This window comes from Pelophylax lessonae (genome assembly GCF_965119305.1).
Source record: "Pelophylax lessonae genome assembly, chromosome: 4".
NCBI lineage: Eukaryota > Metazoa > Chordata > Amphibia > Anura > Ranidae > Pelophylax > Pelophylax lessonae.
In genome coordinates this window covers 465,862,685-465,884,552 of record NC_138771.1, presented here as the reverse complement: position 1 = coordinate 465,884,552, position 21,868 = coordinate 465,862,685, and the positions used below count along the sequence as shown (strand labels likewise).

At 43.3% G+C, this 21,868-nt stretch overlaps 1 protein-coding gene across 1 annotated transcript in view; it reads right to left on the bottom strand.

Moving 5' to 3' along the window:
• ITK (IL2 inducible T cell kinase) overlaps positions 1-21,868 on the bottom strand; it is a 101,820-nt gene that overhangs the window by 15,412 nt on the left and 64,540 nt on the right. Inside the window, exons 5-12 of the mRNA XM_082254625.1 lie at positions 20,785-20,819; positions 17,261-17,406; positions 14,145-14,210; positions 12,529-12,583; positions 11,489-11,568; positions 5,936-6,069; positions 4,703-4,777; positions 3,375-3,546 (exon numbers count right to left, since the gene is read on the bottom strand). Coding sequence (XP_082110751.1) covers positions 3,375-3,546; positions 4,703-4,777; positions 5,936-6,069; positions 11,489-11,568; positions 12,529-12,583; positions 14,145-14,210; positions 17,261-17,406; positions 20,785-20,819 — 763 coding nt within the window. The remainder of the gene's footprint in view (positions 1-3,374; positions 3,547-4,702; positions 4,778-5,935; positions 6,070-11,488; positions 11,569-12,528; positions 12,584-14,144; positions 14,211-17,260; positions 17,407-20,784; positions 20,820-21,868) is intronic.

Sequence of the window (21,868 nt, the reverse complement as noted above, 5' to 3'; positions counted from 1 at the left end):
TGCTTTAACATTAACTTGCCAAATTCCAAAGGGGCCTGTCCTTACCATAAGTGCTGCATAGACAGACTACTTACAATCAAAGGCATAGCCCATTATGGCAACTTTTAAAACTGTTCAGGTCACAAAAACGCCATATATAGGGTGGGAGGGTGGGCAACTCTTTAAGATGCTGTTCTTTAAAAGGGACGAATTTTACCTCAGGCAAAACTTTTATATGAGTTCAGGCCCAGCCCCATCACCCCATATCATGCAGCTAATCATAAGTAACTACTTTACATATTCCATGTTACCATGCCCAACTCCTAGCCATGCCCCCATTAGTCAAGGATCCCTTTCCCTATGAAAGTCAAGAGGTCTTAATTTGTAATTGTATACATTTCTCTAAAGTAATGTGGCCAGGAGCTGGCGAATATTGCCTGCCTGAGCAGGAGACACTTTGCAGCACTTACTGTAGTGAGGCTGTTCCTCCCTAGTGCTCTGTTTAGACTATAGGTAATCACAACCTGCCAGCAGGGTGAATAATATCAGAGAGTAAAACAAAGCATCTTGGGACCTGTAGTCCAAGGAACCAGGGTTTGCATTCAGGTCAGACTGTAATTGACTACAAGTACCAGCCAGCTGAGGAGGGAGAAGAGAATGCTGGGAGAGGTTATAAAAAGCCTGGGCTTGGCCTTTGTCCCGCTCTTGGGACCCCGGCCTGGACCTGCAAACAAGTGACTCAGTGTTAGACTGTGCTGTGGCTGAGTTGCGGCCTGTGCTACAAGGAGAGAGAGAGAGTCATCACATGTGTGTACAAGAGCATCCACTGCCGGCCACCTCTGGATGTTTAATGGCAGCCTGGAAGCAGCTCTCAAAACATCCACGCCAGATCCTGCTGGGCAGCAGCGCAGCTCGACATGAGGTTGAGCGGCATTCTTGAGCCAGGCTCTGCAGAGGCCTGCTGTGAAGTGTTCACACCACTTCTCTGTAGCACCCTAAAAGGTAGGTTCTAGGTAAAAGCATAATGGGCTTTGGCTGCCTAACAACAGGGCCATGATTTTCAGCTTGACTGTCATGTCTCCCAGGTGTGGCTGCTGAGAGGGGGAGTCTCCCCACTGGTTCCATGAGAGGATGCTTATTGGGCAGTGGGGAAAACCCAATCAGTGGCCCATTCAGACCTGTTTCTACACCAGAAGGCAGATTCTGCCACAGAGGATTCTGGGAGTGGGTATAAGTTTGAAGGGAACGCATGACGCAGGGTCTTTGGCGGGAAGCAGAGTCTCAGGAGGGGGAGTACAGCTGTCTCTCCCACCGTCAGAAGGATTGGGTGTCTCGGGTGGCTGCCTGAGAATCCAGGAGGGAAAGCTGAGCTGCAGAGAGGATCCGGTGTGCCGTCGACCAGCGGAGGAAGAGGGGTTCAGTTCCAGGAAAGCCTTCCAAGGTCGTGAGTACTGCGAACTGCCTCTGGGGTCTGCCTAGTGTAGAGGGGACCACTCCAGTGAAGGTCCCATGGATCCTGGAGCCTGCAAGTATCAAAGGGGTTGCCTAGTGAGAGGACCCTGAAGTGTCAAGGGGGTTGCCTAGTGAGAGGATCCTGAAGTGTCAAGGGGGTTGCCTAGTGAAAGGACCCTGGAAGTGTAGAGGGGGTACCAGCGGTTGGTCCCTGAAGAGTCAAGTGTACAGTGTTAAGAGTTGCAGCAGCACAAGCAGTTACAGGAAGCTACCTCAGTCAGTGAAGGGCTGGAGGGAGTCATACGCAGGACTTTTGAGCTAGACAGTGTCAAGAGTCAAGGATTATTACAGTCCTGGATCTTCTGAGTTAACCAAGGAGTTAAAATTTAAGTTTCAGCACTATCAGCAGAACAGTATTTGAAGTGCCAGGAAGCGTTGGTCGGCATTCAGCTGGCGTCAGGACATCGCTGACAAGCATCTTTTCTACAAAGTGTCCCAGTTAAGCCTAGATGAGCCAGAGGAGTATCCCACTCATTCCCTTCTCCCATCCCCATTATCAAATAAACAAAACAAATCAAAGATGCCGGAATGGTCATTGTCTTAGCTCTCACACTTTGTGTTAAACTTAATGTGTTGGAAGTGTTCCCGGTAACAATGGCAGACCCCCATCAGGCTCAATGCCTGGAAATATTGCTTCATCCCATCACAGAAGATCATTAGGATTGGTGAGCGGGCACTTGTCACCCTGTTATAACAAGGAACACTATATGCAGACAATGTTGTCTTTCTCTTTGCCTAAACCTGTAGACCTCTGTGCTACACTTACTCCCTGCCAAGAGCAACAATGTTCATCCTGCTATCGGACACCACAAGCACACTTTATATCGCTCTGCTTGCCAGGACACATCAGCCTAATTTACTTCACTCTGCTTATCAGGATATCTCCAGTATACCACCAAAGACCTATCTGAAGACACAATATTTTTCTTTTTCTTCTAAGGAACTACAACATAGCCCCCCCAAAAGGCTTTTGGTGCCATAAAGACCCTACTTTCACCTAGGACTATATTTATTAAGTGAGCGGGTTTAGGACTTACAGTGTGATACTTTTCTTTCTGGTCTGTTGAAGTACAGAATGGAGTGGTCTGACATACAGAAGAGTCATTTCCCTACCCTTCTTATGCCTGTACCCATAGATCTTAACCTAAACAGAGTTTTAAACTTATGCAAGTGTTCATTATATACTGCAATCAGTTACTGTTTCTTTTTGGCTGTTTCTGTCATCTGTGTTTTTTGGCATAGTAAATGTTACTCAAGTAACAAAATTATGTTACTGAATTCTAATGCTTTTAATACCTTAGTAAGCAAGATTCAACTATTTTACTTGATTGTGTGTGTGTCTGTGTATCTTTTGGTCACCACAAGAATGTCAAAGGACTTGCAAGGTCAAGGCAAGCAGTGGGGTACAAATTCTTTAAGTGGCTCTCACGTGGGTAGCGCTACAATAACTTGGGAGCAAATGATGCAAAGTTTGTTATACATATATGCTTAAAACAATCTGTTAATAAAATAGAAAAGTTTATGGAAGAAAAAAAAATGCTTAGTTGTTAAAGAGAGCTTTGACCATTAACACAATGCAAAAAGCAGCAGAGATGTGCAAAGTGCAGAAAGCCACAACAACCATTAAACCTCGACTTTACTGTTATGTCAGTAGAGGGATATTTTTTTATAATAAGCTATGGGTTTGCTCAGTTTACATTTTGCTGTTCACATAGTTTAAGTCATTATTCTATTATTTTAAAAAAAAGTCCATCTGTTGGCTCATTGGTTTGTATCTTTGCACACATGTGTAATGCCCAGCTTCTATTTGGAACATTGCCAAGATATTTCATATTCTACTTCACAAATTCTGCATTGTGCTGCATTTTTTAACAGTTCCTTACATCAAAACCTGAGCTTCCTCCACAAAATCTTCTTCTGACATCATCCCTTCCCGAATCATCTTCACAGCAACTTTCTTCATCCCCTGCCAAGATGCCAGCTTTACCACTCCAAACTGTCCACTGCCAATCTCCTGAATAAATGTCAGGTGGGTTGGGTCAATTTCCCATTTACCTGTAAAGACAGAAAAACTGATTAAATTAAACGAAGGCACATGCAACAATACTACTGAAGGATTATGCCTGGTACATTCAGTGAGCCTTTTTTTTTTTTCATTCCACCCAGCGGGCTGAAAGTAAAAAAAACTGACAGATCACTGTACTAACACAAGTGATGTTAGTTCAGCGATCTCCCCTGCTGTGTTGTTGTGTTCTGACAAGGGGGACCCCCCTCTCACCACCACCACCAGAACACACCAGTCAGCACTCACAGCCATTGGCTGCAAGCGCTGATCGGATGCTGGTTTTCCAGCATGTCCCTCAATAAAAGCCGGTCGTTAGACTGGCTTCAGTCGCACAGACTGCTGTACGCTTGCCAGACTGCTGGTGATGTGTACCAGCCTTTAGTGTTAAAGACTGGTCTTGGTTGATAGACATGACCATTTTGTCAGGTTACGGCGGTTTTGGTCAGGTTATAATGTGTATGGTACAGGACACAACTAGCCAAAATAAAGATGTCTAAGGGCTCTTTCACACGGCCGTTCAGTTTTTCTTCTATGCTCCGGTGCTTTTTTTTTTTTCACGGAGCGGATGACACTTGTGTCATCCGCTCCGTATGTCCGCATATCATCCCATCCGTTTGCGGATGATATACGGGCATAATGTAAGTCTATGGGCATTGCGGATGTCAGCGGATGACGCCGCTGACATCCGATTTTGCTTCCTTTCCGTTTTTTTAACGGAGGAAAAATAGGGTTCTGTTCCGTTCCCAAAAACGGAACAGAACTGAAAGGAAGAAAATCGGATGTCATCGGATGGTCATCTGCTGACATCCGCAATCCTATTGACATACATTATGTCCGTAAATCATCCGCAAAAAAAATAGGATGATTTGCGGACATGCGGAACGCCCATGTGAAAGAGCCCTAAGGAATGTGGTAAGAATTGCTCTTATCTCTGTTGGTTGAAATCAACTCATAATAAAGATGGAATCCATAGCTTTATGACCAATCTGAGTAATGCATTTTGAAAACAAGCTCTGCCATTTAGCTAGCAGATCAAGAAGTGTGACCTGGTCAACAGGACAGCAAATATTAAATTTAACTTGACATGCATGCTTATGCACCAATAGCAATATAGCCGATTACAATATATTTATAGAGGACGCTCACCATAGCTCAGTCCAGCTGTGACAGGGGTTGTCTCCTTCCAGCAGCAGACCGGATAACGAAGACGTGACGTTAGACCTGCATGAAAAACAAAGATATGACAAATGATAGTAACAAGCGTCTGTCTGTCTATCTATCTATCTATCTATCTATCTATCTATCTATCTATCTATCTATCTATCTATCTATCTACAGTAAAACCTTGGATTACGAGCATAATTCGTTCTGGAAACATGCTTGTAATCCAAAGCACTCTTAGATCAAAGCGAATTTCCCCATAGGAAATAATGGAAACTCAGATGATTCGTTCCACAAGTCCTTCAGTTTATAGTCTATATACAAAGATTATAGCAATGTGATGGGTTGTGTAACCATAAAATGTCCATCCACAATATGCAGCCTTCCCAAGGGGATTAGAAGCAAAATCTAGCAGAGCTACAGAGTATAAAAGAGAAGAGAGGTGCCTCTAAGTGTAGCAGTATGGTTACATTTAATGAAGGTTCAACATTTAGCAACTCACATGGTTGATGAATAAACAGGCACATCTAAGTATACAGGCATCCGGGGTAAAGCTGTCCACATAGACCATCTTCTGAACCACTGGCTCTCGCCGATGTCAGTCTGCAATTGTGATTGGGAAGACTACCCTGCAGTAGAGTGATCTGAAAGTGAGGCTTTGAATCACTCGTGGAGTGCAGCGGGGAAGGGATGATGAAGATGGCTGTGCAGAGGATGGTCTATGTGGACAGCTTTACCCCGGATGCCTGCATTCTTAGATGTGCCTCTTTTAATCATCAACCATGTGAGTTGCTAAGTATTGAACCTTCATTAAATGTAACCATATTGCTACACTTTAGAGGCTCCTCTTTTCTTTTGTATACATGATGCTACTTGTATATCAAGACATCGCTTGTATATCAAGTCAAAATTTATTTAAAAAATGTGCTTGTCTTGCAAAGCACTCTCAAACCAAGTTACTCTCAAACCAAGGTTTTACTGTATCTATCTATCTATCTATCTATCTATCTATCTATCTATCTATCTATCTATCTATCTATCTATCTATCTATCTATCTATCTATCTATCTATCTATCTATCTATCTATCTATCTATCTATCTATCTATCTATCTATCTATCTATCTATCTATCTATCTATCTATCTATCTATCTATCTATCTATCTATCTATCTATCTATCTATCTACTAAATTATAATGATTTTCATATATCCATACCTCCAGAGTTGTGTTGGTGGTAGTTGATGAGTTGGGGTATAGTGGAAAACACAAACTTTTCAGCCACATAGTATTTTTGAGGAGAGTCATTTGTTTGCCGGATACGATAATGCTTCACTGTTTGAAGACCCTCTCTGTAAGGATAATAACATGTAAGGATACATTAACTGAAAATGCTTCTTTCACTAAAACATTGATAATACTGCAAATTTGTGTTTTTTTTTTGTTATTTAGAACTGAGCAGGCGGACGGCAGCTCTGTCTCTGCGCTGTGTGCGATCCCATCTGATTCGATCCGCTGGACAGATGGAAAATAGGGTTTCCATCCGTTCAGATTTGACGGATTGGATCGGATCGGATGTCAGCGGACATGTCTCCGCTCACATCCAATGCCCCGTAGAGATGCATGGGGCATCCGTTCAGATCCGCCAAAAAAAAAAAACGGACAGGCGGATCTGAACGGTCCGCCTGTGTGAAAGGGGAGTAAAGGGCCATACACAAGATCGGAAGAAAAATTTTGTACGAGAAATGATCGGCCGTTCATCTGATCGGAATAATGCTTTTGACAGTCGATTACAACTTTTCGGAGGAAAAAAAACGGAAGATTCAGGCTAGTAAATCTTTATTGTAAGTGAAAACAACATCCGATTTTGGTTTAAAGCGTACAGTAATCATATGGAAGACATCAAATAGAAAAAAATGCGCATGCTCAGAAGCATAGAACAACCCTACACTTTCTTTTCTACTACGCTAGTACGTAGCTACATTTGCCTTTGTCAGTCGAGAATTTTCATACAAGTCAATACCAGTCCAACTACATCATGTAATGCACTTTAGTGGAAAATGGAATGATCAGTCATCATTTTCTCATAGTGTGTACTAGGCCTAAAAGGGTTGTAAAGTCAGAAGGTTTTTTATCTTAATGCAGTCTATCCATTAAAATAAATAACCTTCTGTGTGTAGCAGCCTCCCCAGCACCCACTAATACTTACCTGAGCTCCCTCTCTGTCCAACGATGTCCACGAGTCCCTCCCCGTCCTGATTGGCTAAAACACAGCATCGGTGCCATTGGCTCCCGCAGCTGTCAATCAAAGTCAGTTAGACAATCAGGAGAGAGAGGGGCGGGGCCGAATGGCAGCTCCATGTCTGAATGGACACACAGAGCTGCAGATCAGCTTGGGTGCCCCCATAGCAAGCTGCTTGCTGTAGGGGCACTCAACAGGAGGGAGGGGCCAAGAGCCATGAAGAGGGACCCGAGAAGAGGAGGATCGGGGCTGCTCTGTGCAAAACCAACTGCACAGAGGAGGTAAGTATAACATGTTTGTTATTTAACCACTTACTACCTGCCCGCCGTCAAATGACGGTGGAGCGGTGGAGCTATTATCCTGGGACGCCGTCATATGACGGCGCACCAGAACAGCCTCTTTTGCGCGCCCCCGGGGGCGCGCGGAGCGGCGATCGTGACCGCGTCGTGTTGCTAGGACAGGGAGCGATCCCGATCTTGGTAAAGAGTCAATGACATGACTCTTTACCCATGTGATCGGCTGTGTCCAATCTCAGCCGATCACATGTTAATGAGGAAGTGCCGTTATTCGACTCTCCGCGGCTCACACTGTCAGTGTGTGAGGTGAGGAGAGCCGATCCGCGGCTCCTCCTCATAGGGGACACAGGGAAATGTAATCAGGGCACCGATCACCAGTGCCCTGATTACACAAGAGTGAAATAAAGTGCCATAACTGCCCACCATCAGTGCCCACAGTACCCGCCATCAGTGTCCACCATTGGTGCCCACAATCAGTGCCCATAATGCTGCCAGTCAGTGCCCATGAGTGCCTGCTCATCTAGGCACTGATGGGCACTGACTGGCAGCACTATTGGCACTGAGTGTGGGCACTGATGGTGCTGCCCATCAGTGTCCATCAGTGCCACCCATCAGTGCTCATCAGTGCCACCCGTCAGTGTCCATCAGTGCCGCCTGTCACCCGTCAGTGTCCATCAGTGCCACCCGTTAGTGTCCATCAGTGCCGCCTGTCAGTGCCGCCTCTCAGTGCCCATCAGTGCCACCTCTCAGTGCCCATCAGTGCCACCTATCAGTGCTCATCAGTGCCGCCTATCAGTGCTGCCTATCAGTGCCACCTATCAGTGCTCATCAGTAAGGCATATTAGCACCTCCTCATCAGTGCCACCTCATCAGTGCCCATAAGTGCCACCTCATCAGTGCCCATCAGTGCCGCCTCATCAGCGCACATCAGTGAAGAAGAAAAATGTATTTATTTTCAAAATGTATTCACAGAAAATAAGAAAAACTTTTTTTTTTCAAAATGTTCTGTCTTTTTTCTTTTTTTTTGTAAGAAATAAGGTGATTAACTGCTTCCCATCCGCGCTACAGCCTATATACGGCTGCAGCGCGGACTCGAATTTTCGGGAGGCCGTTTTTAAACGGCCTCCCAGTGACACTCCCCCCCGCGCGCTCCCGCGAGCGTGCAGCGGGGAGAATCTGTGTCGGCCGTGTCCCTTGGACACAGCCGATCACAGATCGTGGTGAATGCCCAATCACAGCGGCCATTCACCACGTGATCGGGCCGTCCAATGAGCGATGATCTCATATGTAAACATATGAGATCATCTCTCATCGCCGGCGCTCCTTCCTCACACGGAGCCTGCAGTGTGAGGAAGGAGGGGGAGCCTCACAGCGCCGGGGACACAGAGACATGTAAACAGGGCACTGATCACCAGTGCCCTGATTACTAAAAGGTAAAAAAACATACACAGTGCCCCCCCATCAGTGCCCACAGTGCCCGCCATCAGTGTCCCCCATCAATGCCCACAATCAGTGCCCATAGTGCTGCCAGTCAGTGCCCATCAGTGCCTGCTCATCTAGGCACTGATAAGCACTGACTGGCAGCACTATGGGCACTGAGTGTGCGCACTGATGGTGCTGCCCATCAGTGCTCATCAGTGCCACCCGTCAGTGTCCATCAGTGCCATCTGCCAGTGCCCATCAGTGCCGCCTCTCAGTGCCCATCAGTGCCGCCTCTCAGTGCCCAGCAGTGCCACCTCTCAGTGCCCAGCAGTGCCGCCTATCAGTGCTCATCATTGTCGCCTATCAGTGCCGCCTATCAGTGCTGCCTATCAGTGCCACCTATCAATGCCGCCTATCAGTGCTCATCATTGCGGCATATTAGTACCTCCTTATCAGTGCCCATAAGTGCCACCTCATCAATGCCCATAAGTGCCACATCATCAGTGCCCATCAGTGCAGCCTATCAGTGCCCATCAGTGCCGCCTCATCAGCTCACATCAGTGAAGGAGAAAAATTTATTTTCAAAATTTACTCGCAGAAAATAAGAAAAACTTTTTTTTTTTCCAAATTTTCTGTCTTTATTCTTTTTTTTTGTAAAAAATAAAAAACCCAGAGATGATTACATACCACCAAAAGAAAGCTCTATTTGTGTGAAAAAAATGATAAAAATTTCAAATGGGTACAGTGTAGCATGACCGCGCAATTGTCAGTCAAAGTGTGACAGCACTGAAAGCTGAAAATTGGCCTGGGCAGGAAGGGGGTGAAAGGACACTGTAGGCAAGTGGTTAAAAAGAAGGAGACTTTACAATCACTTTAAGTGTTAGTGTCAGTGTAACTGTTGGTTAGTATTAGTGGCAGTTTTAGTGGCAGTGTGTTTAGGTAAGAAAAGAAAAGGTTTTATGTTTAGTGTCAGTGTAAGTGTTAGTGTGTTTAGGTAGGACAAAAAAAAATGTATACTATTGTTTCTTGGTCCTACTATGGGTGCAAAGAACAAATCATGCACACCTATGTGGTATCTCTGTGATTGTAAGGAGTAGGAGAATTGATTTTGCAGTTTCTTTTTGGTGGTAGGTAATGGTATTCGCATAAAAATGTACAGTTAAACTTTAAAAAAATAATTTTTTTGGGCTGGTTTTCCTTTCATAATAAAACAAAATCAGGAGATATCAATTAATATTCACCAACAAGAGAAATTTAAACTGAATATAAATGAAAAGAGCAAGAAAAAAGAAAAACACATTTAGCTAATACATGTAATGACTGGTAAGCTGCAATATATAGCATTTTTTTCCCCTTGGGTTTAAATACTCTTTAATGCTCTCCTTTAAAGGACAGATGAATGGATGGGAAAGCACCTTTCGGGTGGGTCTAATAGGGCCGTTTCCCTGGGGGAGGGGGTACCTTTCTTGCGCACATGCTCACCAATGCCCAGATCCAGACGGGGCCGCATAATTATGATAGTCAACATTAAGGCGGAACCCCGACTTAGAGATAAGTCATACACTGTGTGCAGTAGTGCAATGTACAGAGGGGTTGATTTACTAAAGGCAAATAGACTGTGTGCTCTGCAAAGCAGCTGCTCCAGAGCTTAGTAGAAGAGGTGACGCTTCACTTTGCAAAGAACACCCAATCACATTCAATGAAATTGAAAATAAAAAAGCATTTTTTTGTGCACATGATTGGACGATGAAAGTCAGCAGAGCTCCCCCCCCCCCCATTTATTAAGCCCTGGAGCAACTGCACTTGCAAAGTGCACAGTCTACTTGCTTTCAGTAAATCAAATCTGCCTGTAAAATAGTCTGTCCCATATAACTACACACCATTACTCAATAAATGTTGCATTAAGGGAGAAACTACTGAGCCTATGTAATCTCCACCAGTCCAGTATATCTCTGCCACTTCACTCCCAGTGACAGAATGGGATCCCGCCGTGCATTAGCGCCAATCCCATGCATGCACATAATAAACTTCTTCAGCAACCTGGGTCCATGGGGTCTCTGTACCACCGGTTTGGTCCTGGTTACTTTTTGGGGAACCGACCGCTAAGGAGGGAGGCAGGATACTGACCGTCACCTGAGCCTGGTGCCACTCCTCGCTATCTGGCTGCTCTTCATGCTCACCAATTCATAGATGCCTATGGCAACTACTCTTATACTCCGACTCTCCTGCCAAATTGACCCTTAGTGAATGCCTTCCTCTTGCACCCTGTGTGTGCTTTACAGGCCCAGTTCTTTCAATACTGTACCTCCATGCATAACTTCAGACCAGGCTCACAAACAGTTAACAAAACTTTACTTGAAGGCTTCAACAGTACAGTCCATGAACATTTAAGTCCCTAACTAGGTATTCTTAGGCTATCTAAGTATACCTTTTCAGATAGAGGTCCATTAGTGGCAAAGTCTTTAGTTGGTGGGTTCCCTTAAGGCGATCGTTCTCGTAGGTTACTCCGTAACTCCCTCCTTGAGCCTGGCCTTCTCCCTTATTTATATGCTGAACAGGGTGGAGGGCAGAACCCAAAAAGCTGGGGAAACTGGCAGACCCAGTATTAACCCTTCCCCACCTGGGCAGCCCAGACTGTTTATCTAACAATGACCCAACTTCTAGTCACCTGTCTAAAAGCTGGAATATTCAGGTGCATAAAGGTTAGAACTTCTAGGACTCTGGATCTATATGTTACTGAACTATTATTTCACATACAGGATCATCCTATGCACAGTTAGATAGTTTGTTACTGAAAATAAATGATATTACCCTAGTGACTTAGAGAATATGGATAAAGTGTACACTCCTGGATGTCTTGAGTCCCGAACCATAAAAGCACCTTCTTTCCCCTATGCCAAAACATCATAAAAATAAATTAAATAAAATAGAACACAAGATGAAGCATAGATCAAAAAAGCAATGATAGACATTTTATTATATCAGCATAGCGCACATTTATTGTGAAGAAAATGTAGTTATCCATTACAGCCAGATTTTGGTTGACTGCAGTCAAAAACAAATGCCAATCAGTTTCTAGAGCTTTTTGCACTTTGTACAAAGTCAATGAACCTCCCCTCAATTTATAGAACGATTCAGTATATGTGCATTTCAAATACAAAAGCTGAGGAATTAATTGAATTAATGAACAATGTCTACAATGAGCGTACAATGACAATGAACCTACCAAGTTAATAGCTTTCACAGGACAAAATGGCAGCCCTTATCAAGTAACAGCTCTATAACATACTGCTGTTGAAGAAAGTATGACTTAATAGTAGTGCTCATTATTATTCCCAATACTCTATGAGGTTTTCCTTAATACTCTATTAATGCTCAATGTGGTATGCATTTTTAGTACCCTAATGATTACATTGTTGTGTGAATATCATATTGTACCAGAGAATGTTAAACCTGTAGTAGTAGTTTCTCCATTTACTAATTTTTTTATTCTGTACTATCTAAAAATGCTTAGATACTACAAAATATGGAGTGTTAATTTGGGTATTTTTTAAATTCAACTCTAGCAAAAATTATGTTATTAAATGGAAATTTCATGCTTAAATTACATTATAGATTTCCAGCAGTAGCCACTGCAAACGTTTAAGCAGACAGCATTTTTACTGCAAGACTTGCTTTAGGGAAAGTGATATACTAACAGATGAAAACTGGTGTATAGTAACATAGCTGTAGGTAACTTCAGCCTAACTGAAAAAGGCACATGCAAACTGAAATTCAAATACTGCTCTTTTTTTTAACCAGAATGCCTGCCAAATATTCTTATAATATAATGCATACAAATTAGAACTTGCCTGATCAATCAAAAGCCTTTCAGCTTGGTTCCTGTTAATATTTCTGTTGTACCATCTAAAAGCAAAGATGTATATTTACACATTAACGCCAAGGCCAGCAAAATTGAATTTCAAAATGGTTTATAAGAAAATATAACCAGACAGAGAATGGGGAGGTAAACTGAGCTAAAATGTTCTATAATGAACCAGTGCAAATGTGAGTACATCCTTCTAAAAAGAGACAATATCTGTATGCTTTTCAAATCCAAATTTAAATAAGGGAGTTATTCCTAATCTTTGAGCTAATGGAGCCATAAAAATTCTGTTCCCTGGGCCAACTGACTCTAACATATTAGGCTGTATATATGCTATAAATCAGTGATCTCCAAACTGTGGCCTGGAGGCCAGATGTGGCTCTTTACTTTCTTTTATCCGGCCCTTAGGGCAATGTTCCATCCTTTGACACCAACAATGGGGCATAATTACTCCCACTGACTCCAAGAAAGGGACACAATTATTCCCAATGACACCAACAATGGGGCACATTTTTTTTTCTCAATTACACCAAAGATGTGGCACCTTTCCATCCATTGACACCAACAATGTGGCACTATTCCTCCTACTGACCCCAACAAAGTGACACAATTGTTCCCAATGACACCCATGATAGTGTACTATTCCTCCCCCTGACATCAAAGATGGAAATTGTTTGCTCCCACTTATGCCAGGTTCTTTTCTACTCCCACTGACAACAGTGTTGCCCGCCTAAAGTCTAAAGGACAGTAAACTAGGCCTTTGTTTAGAAAGTTTGGAGACCCCTGCTATAAATTATTGGTTTGGGATGCACAGTTGGTGCAGGGACAAAAAAAAATGATTTGCATGGCCCAGTCCACTGAACTAAAGTGAGTAGTAAACTATTGTTTTATTGGGTTTGTGTTGGTTAGAAGACTTGAGCATACTGCACCTTCAGTTAGGAAGGCTCTACTCTGATTAAAAAAGCTTTATACAAATGCTTCATGACTTCAGTGGATAAATACAGTATGTAGCAATTGCAGGAATTATTAAGATTTAATGTTATCTGAAAGTTAAAAAAAAATGTTATTGAAGCCTGCACAGCAAGAAGACTGTAAATAAAAAAAGAAAAAAAAAGAAGACTGCAAGGAATGTGGTCCACAAAAGGTATAGTTTATTTTCTGCTGCCTGTGTCCCTTTACTCCCTGTTTCGGAGATGCAACAAAAAGTATGGGGAAATCTCTAAAATCTCTACTAAGTTCTGATAATTCCATTGCTGTCACTGGAACAGGTACCCCCATTGGAAAATTTACCTTAAAAAAAAAAAAAAACCTCTAAAAATTTGGATTTCCCATCCCCAGGACAACTAGAGAGGAATTAATATACTTAGTCCAGATATCAATAAGGACCTAAGAGAGGTTCCACCCCCCTTTTACCTTTACCTACCAATCCTTTATTAAACAAAATGTAGTGCTTATTCTTAAACTATATAAACTACTCAAAGAAAGTTTAGCACAGTTGTTTTCCCCTTTGTTAATACTAATGGAAACAGATATGCTTTTTTTATATAATTACTTTTTATACTAGTCATTGTTATATTTCCCAAACTAAATGTTGTTACTTACTCATAGGCCAAGAGGCTGTCTTCACTTTGCTTTGCCAAGTAGCAGCTTGGAGCGTAACCTACATGCCTGAAACAAAATATATAACTATATTATTATGCTTCACACTCACTGCTTTCTATAAAGAAAAGGAGATAATTGCTAATTGGTAGAAGCCATTAATAATTCCAATCCTAATCCTTAGCCTTATGGATCTAGAGCAAACTTTTCTCCTATTAAAGGTCTTACATGATGACTAGCATGTGTGGGCCCTTTTCGTTAAACCGTAACTCTACTTTTGTTGAGAAAAAACTTTCCCCTCTGGGGTTTTTTTTGGACATTACAAGGATTTTAACAAACTTTGTTGCAGATTCCTACCTTTTTTTTGATCTGAAGAAATCCTGTGTGTTTATTAGTGCCTATGTTCTGAGTGAGTGAATGAGTGAGTGGGAGTGGTTTCATAATTATCAATCAGCTGTGCACCTGCAGGGCTCTAATGAGGAAAGTGTCAGGTCCTGCATCGCTTTAGATGTGATTTCCTATTGGGAGTATCTCACCAAAAATTAAATTTTTGTTACAGTGGATGCCTGAAATCAGACTTGTATCTTAGGCAGACTTCTGGGAAAATCAGTGAGCCAATCACACAAGCAGGAAATTACACCTCCAGGTAGCCATATTGCATTGCATTTTACAGAGAATTATAAAGCTGCAGATTAAAAAGGAAATGTCATTTTTAATGGCATTCAATTACAATATGACTTGTGTCATAATCAGGGCTGGCCCTACCATGCGGTCCCACTGGGTCCATTGGACCCAGGCGGAACTTAGGGCCATTGGACCCAGGCGGAGGGGCAGCAAATTGACTCCCAATATTTTTTTTCCAGCAGTTTTGTGTGTCATCAGTTTGCGGTGCGTTACAGGTGGCATTTCCCCATCTCATACTACCCACCGTAGTGCAAACTGATGAGTATGAGGAGGTGAAGCGTCTCCTCCGGGAAATGTCCTTCTCATGCAGGGCAGGCTCGATCTTCTAGGGCGTGCCAGACACAGGTGTGACAGGAGGACAGACAGTGGATGTTTGGTGGACTGGGCTAATGGTGAGTTTCGGAAGAAGATACCATTATACAGTATATAATATTTTCAAAATGTTATATTTATATAAAAGAATGGATGTGGGGGCCTTTTGGTGGGTGTGATTTTTTTTTTGGGGGGGGGGGGGGCAGCATTTCATTCTTGGACCCAGGCAGCACAATGCCATGAGCCAGTCCTGGTCATAATTGTATACGCTATATTAGTTTTTCTTTGTTTGATATTTTTTTCCCATGAAAGTGGAGATACCCTTTTAAATAAGTTGAATATGGAAGGGTGCATCACTGCAGTGCTGTCTAGCACAAAAGTCTGCATTGCTACACCAAAGTGGCAGTAAGTGCATAGGGAGCATTGGTGTACGGACATTCAGGAGAGGTGGTCAGAGCAGCAGGCGAAATTTGGGGGCCAGGTGTAGTGGTGAGAGTGGGGGTTGGTGTACAGGTGTGGTGGGGGAAGGAGGATGGGGGACAGCCGTTGTTAGGAGGGCATTGTGGCGTGAGGGCATGGTGGTGATGGAGTTTAAAGCCTGGTAGTGAGGATGGGGGTGCATGCATGGCGCTGACAGGGTGGGGTGCTGGCTCAGTGGTAGTGGGCTTTCAAATGAGGAATTAAGTTATGTTTATTAAAGCAGTAGTAAACACGGCATTTAAAATAAATCAACTGCAAGGCAATGGTATAATGTGCTAGTATGCATCACATACTAACACATTCGGAAATACTTACGTTGGAACAAAGCCCTCCAGTGGTGTGCTGTCACCCTTGACAGGGCTTCCATCTTCACCTGGTCTTTCTTCCAGGTTCGTGGGCTCCAGCAGTTTTAATGGCCAAGCTGCGATGATGTCACTCCCGCTCATAGGAGCGGGAGTCATGGCCACGATACAGCGCTCTGAAGGAACGGCACGGGTATGCAATTCCTTCAGAGTGCAAGCGCTGGTGATATCACTGGCTGCCAAAAGAGCAAATATATCTTAAACGGTGTACGTTTAGGACATATATTTGTTTTACCTACAGGTAAGCTTTTTTACAAGCTTACCTGTAGGTAAAAATCACAAAGCTGACTTTACTACCCATTTAAATGTTTTTTATGATGACTTTGATTTAAAGGCCCTTTCACGCTGATCAGTTTTTGATGCACTTTTGGTATTTTAAAAACAGTACAAAAATGCATGAAAAATGTATCCCCTATGGAGCTCTTCACACAAAGGTGATGTGGGTGCGGTGCATTTTTAAAAGTCCCGCATGCTGCATTTGTGGCGCAAGTTTAAAAAGCGCACCAAAAACCAACTCCCCGTTGAAATTAATGGAAATGCATCAAGAATGCAACTGTGGTGTGTTTTTGATGTGTTTTTTTTGAGTCACATGTCTAAGTTGCACAGGTGCATGCCCGGTGTCAGGAATACAGAAAATGCATCTAAAAAAGCATTGAAAACAAAAAAATGCAGTAAAAACGCATATACATTTTTACCACATTTTTTCAGCGGAGCAGTGTGAAAGGGCACTAAGGTATATGTAATATTTGGCGTAATCAGGTTATTTTTGTGTCCTAAATACTCATGTGTACGGTCCTTACCAGTGTTATGCCTGTACTTTGATAGTTCCTAATATTTCTTATTCTTTGTTAAATTCTACAATTTGAAAAAAATCAGACTCAAGATCTCTGTGCCAAAAACTAACCAGCAGGCTTCAAATGCTAATGTATTGGCCATAATCAGTACACTGAGTGTTTGATAATCACAAACAATATTAAGGTCTGTTGCAAACACTGGGGGAGCTATTGGTGGCATATAAAGGGCCCTTCTGCCAACATGTCTGGATTTTTTAAAATACCTTTAGATTGTGGTGGCAGTTTGGGTGGATGTTCACCTGCAATGGCACAGAGATTTAAGATAAGTGTGGGTAAAGTTGATCAGGAAGTTGCCAAGCTTTGATGTAGAATTTGACTTTTGGCAGGTATGCTGCTTACATTAAACCTATTTTGACCTAAAAATTATATCCTGACATTCCTGAACCCCAAACATGTAAAGATTGTGTGCTCGTTGGTGTCCACCCACCCATTTTTATCCTGTACTTTCCACCAGTTCTGTTGGGAAGTGTCCAGTAATAGATATTCTTCTCCTCTGCAGAGTGCCAGCTCTTCTGGATTTCCTGTTGTGTAATCGTATAATGCCAGTGACCAGCCTGGCTCTAGATTACTTATCTGGAGATGTGAAAGCCAAACAGAAATTATTATTTTATTTTTTTTTTAATATATTTTTATTAGAAACATTTGAAAACATACATTGTGATAACATACAGCATATTTTAAAGCATAATAATATTAGAAAACGCATGCCCTGAAAATAATAGAACATTGATAAACATTGTAAAGATAGAGACATGGGGTACTATAGGAGAGGGGAAGTAGGTAGGCTATAAGAGGTTGATAGCCTCGCTTGGTACGTGGGTAAATAAATTGGTTTAACACAGTGTAGCGCACCCCACATAGGAGGAGCAGAAGAAATGGGATCCCCCACCCTGCACAGCCATACTGAATTTCCACAGTTTCCCAGAGTAAGAAAACAGTCCAGTACTTTATTTTTGTATTTTATTGGGGTGATACAATTTGGATGGGGAGTAGGGGTATTATGGGATGCCCATTTGACTTTGAAGCAACTTCAGGGACAACTCCTAGTATATACAATCCTATATACCAGTTGTGTCACTATATAAAAATCTGTAGCAATAGCCCATTACAGGCAGGGACCGTGGGCCCCTATATTTGTAGGATGTAGAGTGACACCACTAACACATTTACAGCACTTCCTCCTGTCCTGATCCCAGCACCACCTCTTCAGGCCCTGCCAGCCCTCCTGGCTGCAGAAGCCTCTTTTACTAGCCCTCCTGGCTACAGCACTACAGTCCTCCTGAATGACGCTCCCAGTCCTCCAGACTGACACTCACCAGTCCTCCCAAACAGACTCTCAGCAGATCTCCCGGACATGCTAACTCTCTCTCCTGCTGTCCTCACACCAACTCCCGTGCCCGTGTTGTAGAGGGTCCCTCCAGCACTTGAGTCCCAGGCCTGAGGTCAACCCCCCACCTCCAGACTAGGGGGCTCCCTCAAGGGCCACCGACAGCCTCCTCAGCATTCCATCTTAAACTTCCACCGACTGCCCATGCTGGCATGACTCAGGAGTATTTAAGAGGTGCTCCCACCTGCCAGCCCACCTGCTGGGGATTGGCTGGGGCCCTCATTAATACTCCAAGCAGCTCCTCCTAAACTCCTCCCCCACTTCTGGAAGCTTCTCAAAGTTCCAGAGAGCAGGGGGAGTTACCAGAGGTGCTGCTTGATGAGTCATCCAGCTTCCCTGAGTCACTGATCCCTGACCCAGATTCAACCCAGCCTGGCTCTTAGCCAGGCTAAAATTTACCTACACTAACAACTATCTAAATCCTCTTCTAGCACACTAGGGGTTGCTTCAACAGTAACTATGTTTTCATGTCAGATCAACCTTATCCCAGTGCCTGTGAGGTCATCTGCAATGCAAAAAGACTGATCTCCTAAATAAGGCAACAGAAGAAGTTGTCTGTGCTCACTAGTTATGCTCTGTCCAACCATTGTAGGACATTTTAATATTCCAGACTCAAACCTGCTCAACTTTAACATGCTGAGGCCCACCACTTTTATGGGCAGCCTTTTTGTCTACTACTGAGGTGGAGTAGGGGCTGCCCTGAGCTACCAAACACGGAAGTGGCTTTAATTGTTCATGTAGCACCCTCCTAGTCAGGTGCTAGATAGGTAGCATAGTTTTGATTCTGGCTGCTTATCAGCGGAATTGCAGGTTATGTGCTTTCTGCTTATCAGGGAGCAGGATATACAGTTAGGCCTGTTGCATGTGTCCTGGTGCGATTAATTCGGTCTGAGGGAGTGTCCCCACTGTATCCAATAGGGGAGCCTGTTGGACAGTGGAGGAAACCCATCCAGTGACACACAGGCTTTTGTCACTATCTCAATGGGTTGGCACAAGAGTGGTGCACCCTGGGATAGGTGATAAAAGCCACAGGCACATGTGACAGGGTGTCTTTGGGCAGGAAGCTAGGTCCCAGGAGGAGGGTGACAGAAGTGTGGTGCTCAGCCAAGAGGTCCTGTGGATACAGACAGTGGAGCAAGTGGCAGAGCGACCTGAGGAAAAACAGTGTCTGTGAGTACCAGGGAGCTTGCCAGGGGTTTGCCCAGAATGGGGACCACTCCAGGAGGGTGTCAGTGGACAGAAGGTCAGCACACACAGTCAGTGAGAAAGGGGGTGCCAAGTTAGACCCTGAAGAGTAATTCAAGTGCGAGCCCATATTCTTTATCTTCACTTAAGTGGCAAGGTAAAGCAGCGGCCTTGCCGCATTCAGCAGTCAGTTGTCCTCAGAAATTGTGCATAGTTCAAGTTGGAGTATCCCACTCATCCCTTCTCCCATACAAGTTCTAAAATAAATTAAAAAAAAACATATCCTCTGGACTGTTCATTGTCTGAGCCAAGAACTGTTAAAGCGGAGTTCCGGGCACAAAATCGATCTTTTTTTTTGTGCCCGTCCGCTTGTTCACCTTCACCTGAAACAGAATTGGATAGTTAGGTTTTTTTTTTTTTTGTACTCACCTTGTAATTGTAGATCGAATATACTTACCTATTCTTCACTTCCTCCCTCTGCGCCGCGGCTCCGCGTCACTTCCGGGCTTGCAATGATTCCTGGGAGTTGAACGTCATCGCTCCCAGGAATCAATGCGACGGCACTGGCCCCGCTCGTCACTTCCAGGGCACCGGAAGTGACGAGAGGGGCCGGTGCAGGCGCATTCTGGGAGAAAAGGACGCGGAAGAAGACGCGGAAGAGGATCGCGCCGGCTTCAGCTGCCCACAAGAGAGATGGCAACGCTGTGGAAGAAATTTTATAAGTAAGTATTTCTTCTTGCAGGTAAGTGCGAACCGGGACAGATCAGAGGCTAGCCATTGTGGAATGTACTAGCCCTGACTGTCCCGGGGGTATGTTTATTGAAAAATGGTTTCTGTGCCCGGAACTCCGCTTTAATGCCATGTATCTGCTATCAGTTGCTAATGGTAACCCAGGGGACACAAGAACATGTAATTCTCAGCAGCTCCCTAGGGGCAGTACTACATTCATAATAATGCATATCAGGTTTTGGTTCTCTCTGCATTGTACAGTATGTAGGAGAACATGTTTTCCTGCTTACTACCCATTCACCACTATTAAACAGACATCAAGTTCACTTTAAAGCCCAAATCCACCTTTCAATAAATAGTAAAAGAGTGGCCCTGCAATACGCATCTACTCTATGGTCCTGTCCAATGCAGATTCATCTCTTTGAGATACAGCACCATTCCTTTTATGGGTTGTTTGACACCCAGCATCATCCATACCTCCTCAAGTGAACGCAAGCTGTCATGGACATGCCTTTACATCGGCCTGGGCTCACATTACTTTAAAGTGAGACGCTCCCTGTCATACAATGCACAGTGCCCAGTTATAAAGACACTGGATACAGATTGAACATAATGGAGAATAAGCAATGAAGATACATGAAAACACTTACCCTGTTGTCATCTGGGGTGGGAGGCAGAGGTTTCCCTTAAAATAAGAAAACAGAAAAATATCAATGAATGTTACGGTAATGGAAACCTAGAAAGAAATGCATTTTTTAGGATTAATATATAAAAGTTTCATGTAGTGCATGAAGCTGTTGAGCCTCAGGATTTAACAAAGAATGTTGCCTTTGTTTTACTAGAAATAAACTTTTATCAGTATACATTAAAGTAGATCAACGAAATAATCATAATAATAAATAATCTTAGCAATGCAAGGTTTTCTTTTTAAATATCAACATGTTCAGTCTGTTTAGTTATGCTGTACAATGGTTGTGCCATACTGACCCTTTTGTTCTACCCTTTTCTTCTCACATGGGCTTCATTTAAAAGAGCAATGTATACAGACGGTTTTACAAAGAATAGGAGGACTTTCAGCAAGAGTTTTGAACACCATTTAAATCCAGCTTGAGAATATTAAACACTGACCTTAAAGCGTAACTAAACCGATTTGACTGTTTCCCAAAACAGTTACATTCAAGGAATACCTTAAAGGTTCATACACACTGAACGAAAATCGGACGAAATATTGTCAGATTTTTGTAGCTCTTGCTCAGCGGTCGCAACCGTTTCTATTTGACAGTGCATAATGTTGTACAAAATTTCTCATCTGATCTCTTTTTTTTTTTTGGGACGTATGATCATAGAGTATGATGTAAGTATGTATACGTGTGACCCCGAGGCCACGCCTTTGAGCTCCATCACTGTACGTGTGGAGAGAGAGAGAGAGAGAGAGAGCGAGAGAGAGCTCAGTTCATACTAGTGCAACGAATATAGATACGAACTATCCATTTGTGTTTTTTATTGATAAACTTCCGGGTCAGCAACTTCCGATCATGCGCGGTCTTTCGTATCTGATTTTTCACGGACGTATTGCTTACACATTAAACGAAAATTGGTAGTGCTGAGGACGGACAATGAAAATTTCGGAGTTTGTCCCTCTGTTTTTTTTCGTTAAGAATGTCGGAATCGGCTGCTGAAAGTTGTGTACACAGTAGCCAAAAATCGTACAATCTTTCCTTGGATTAAGTTTTT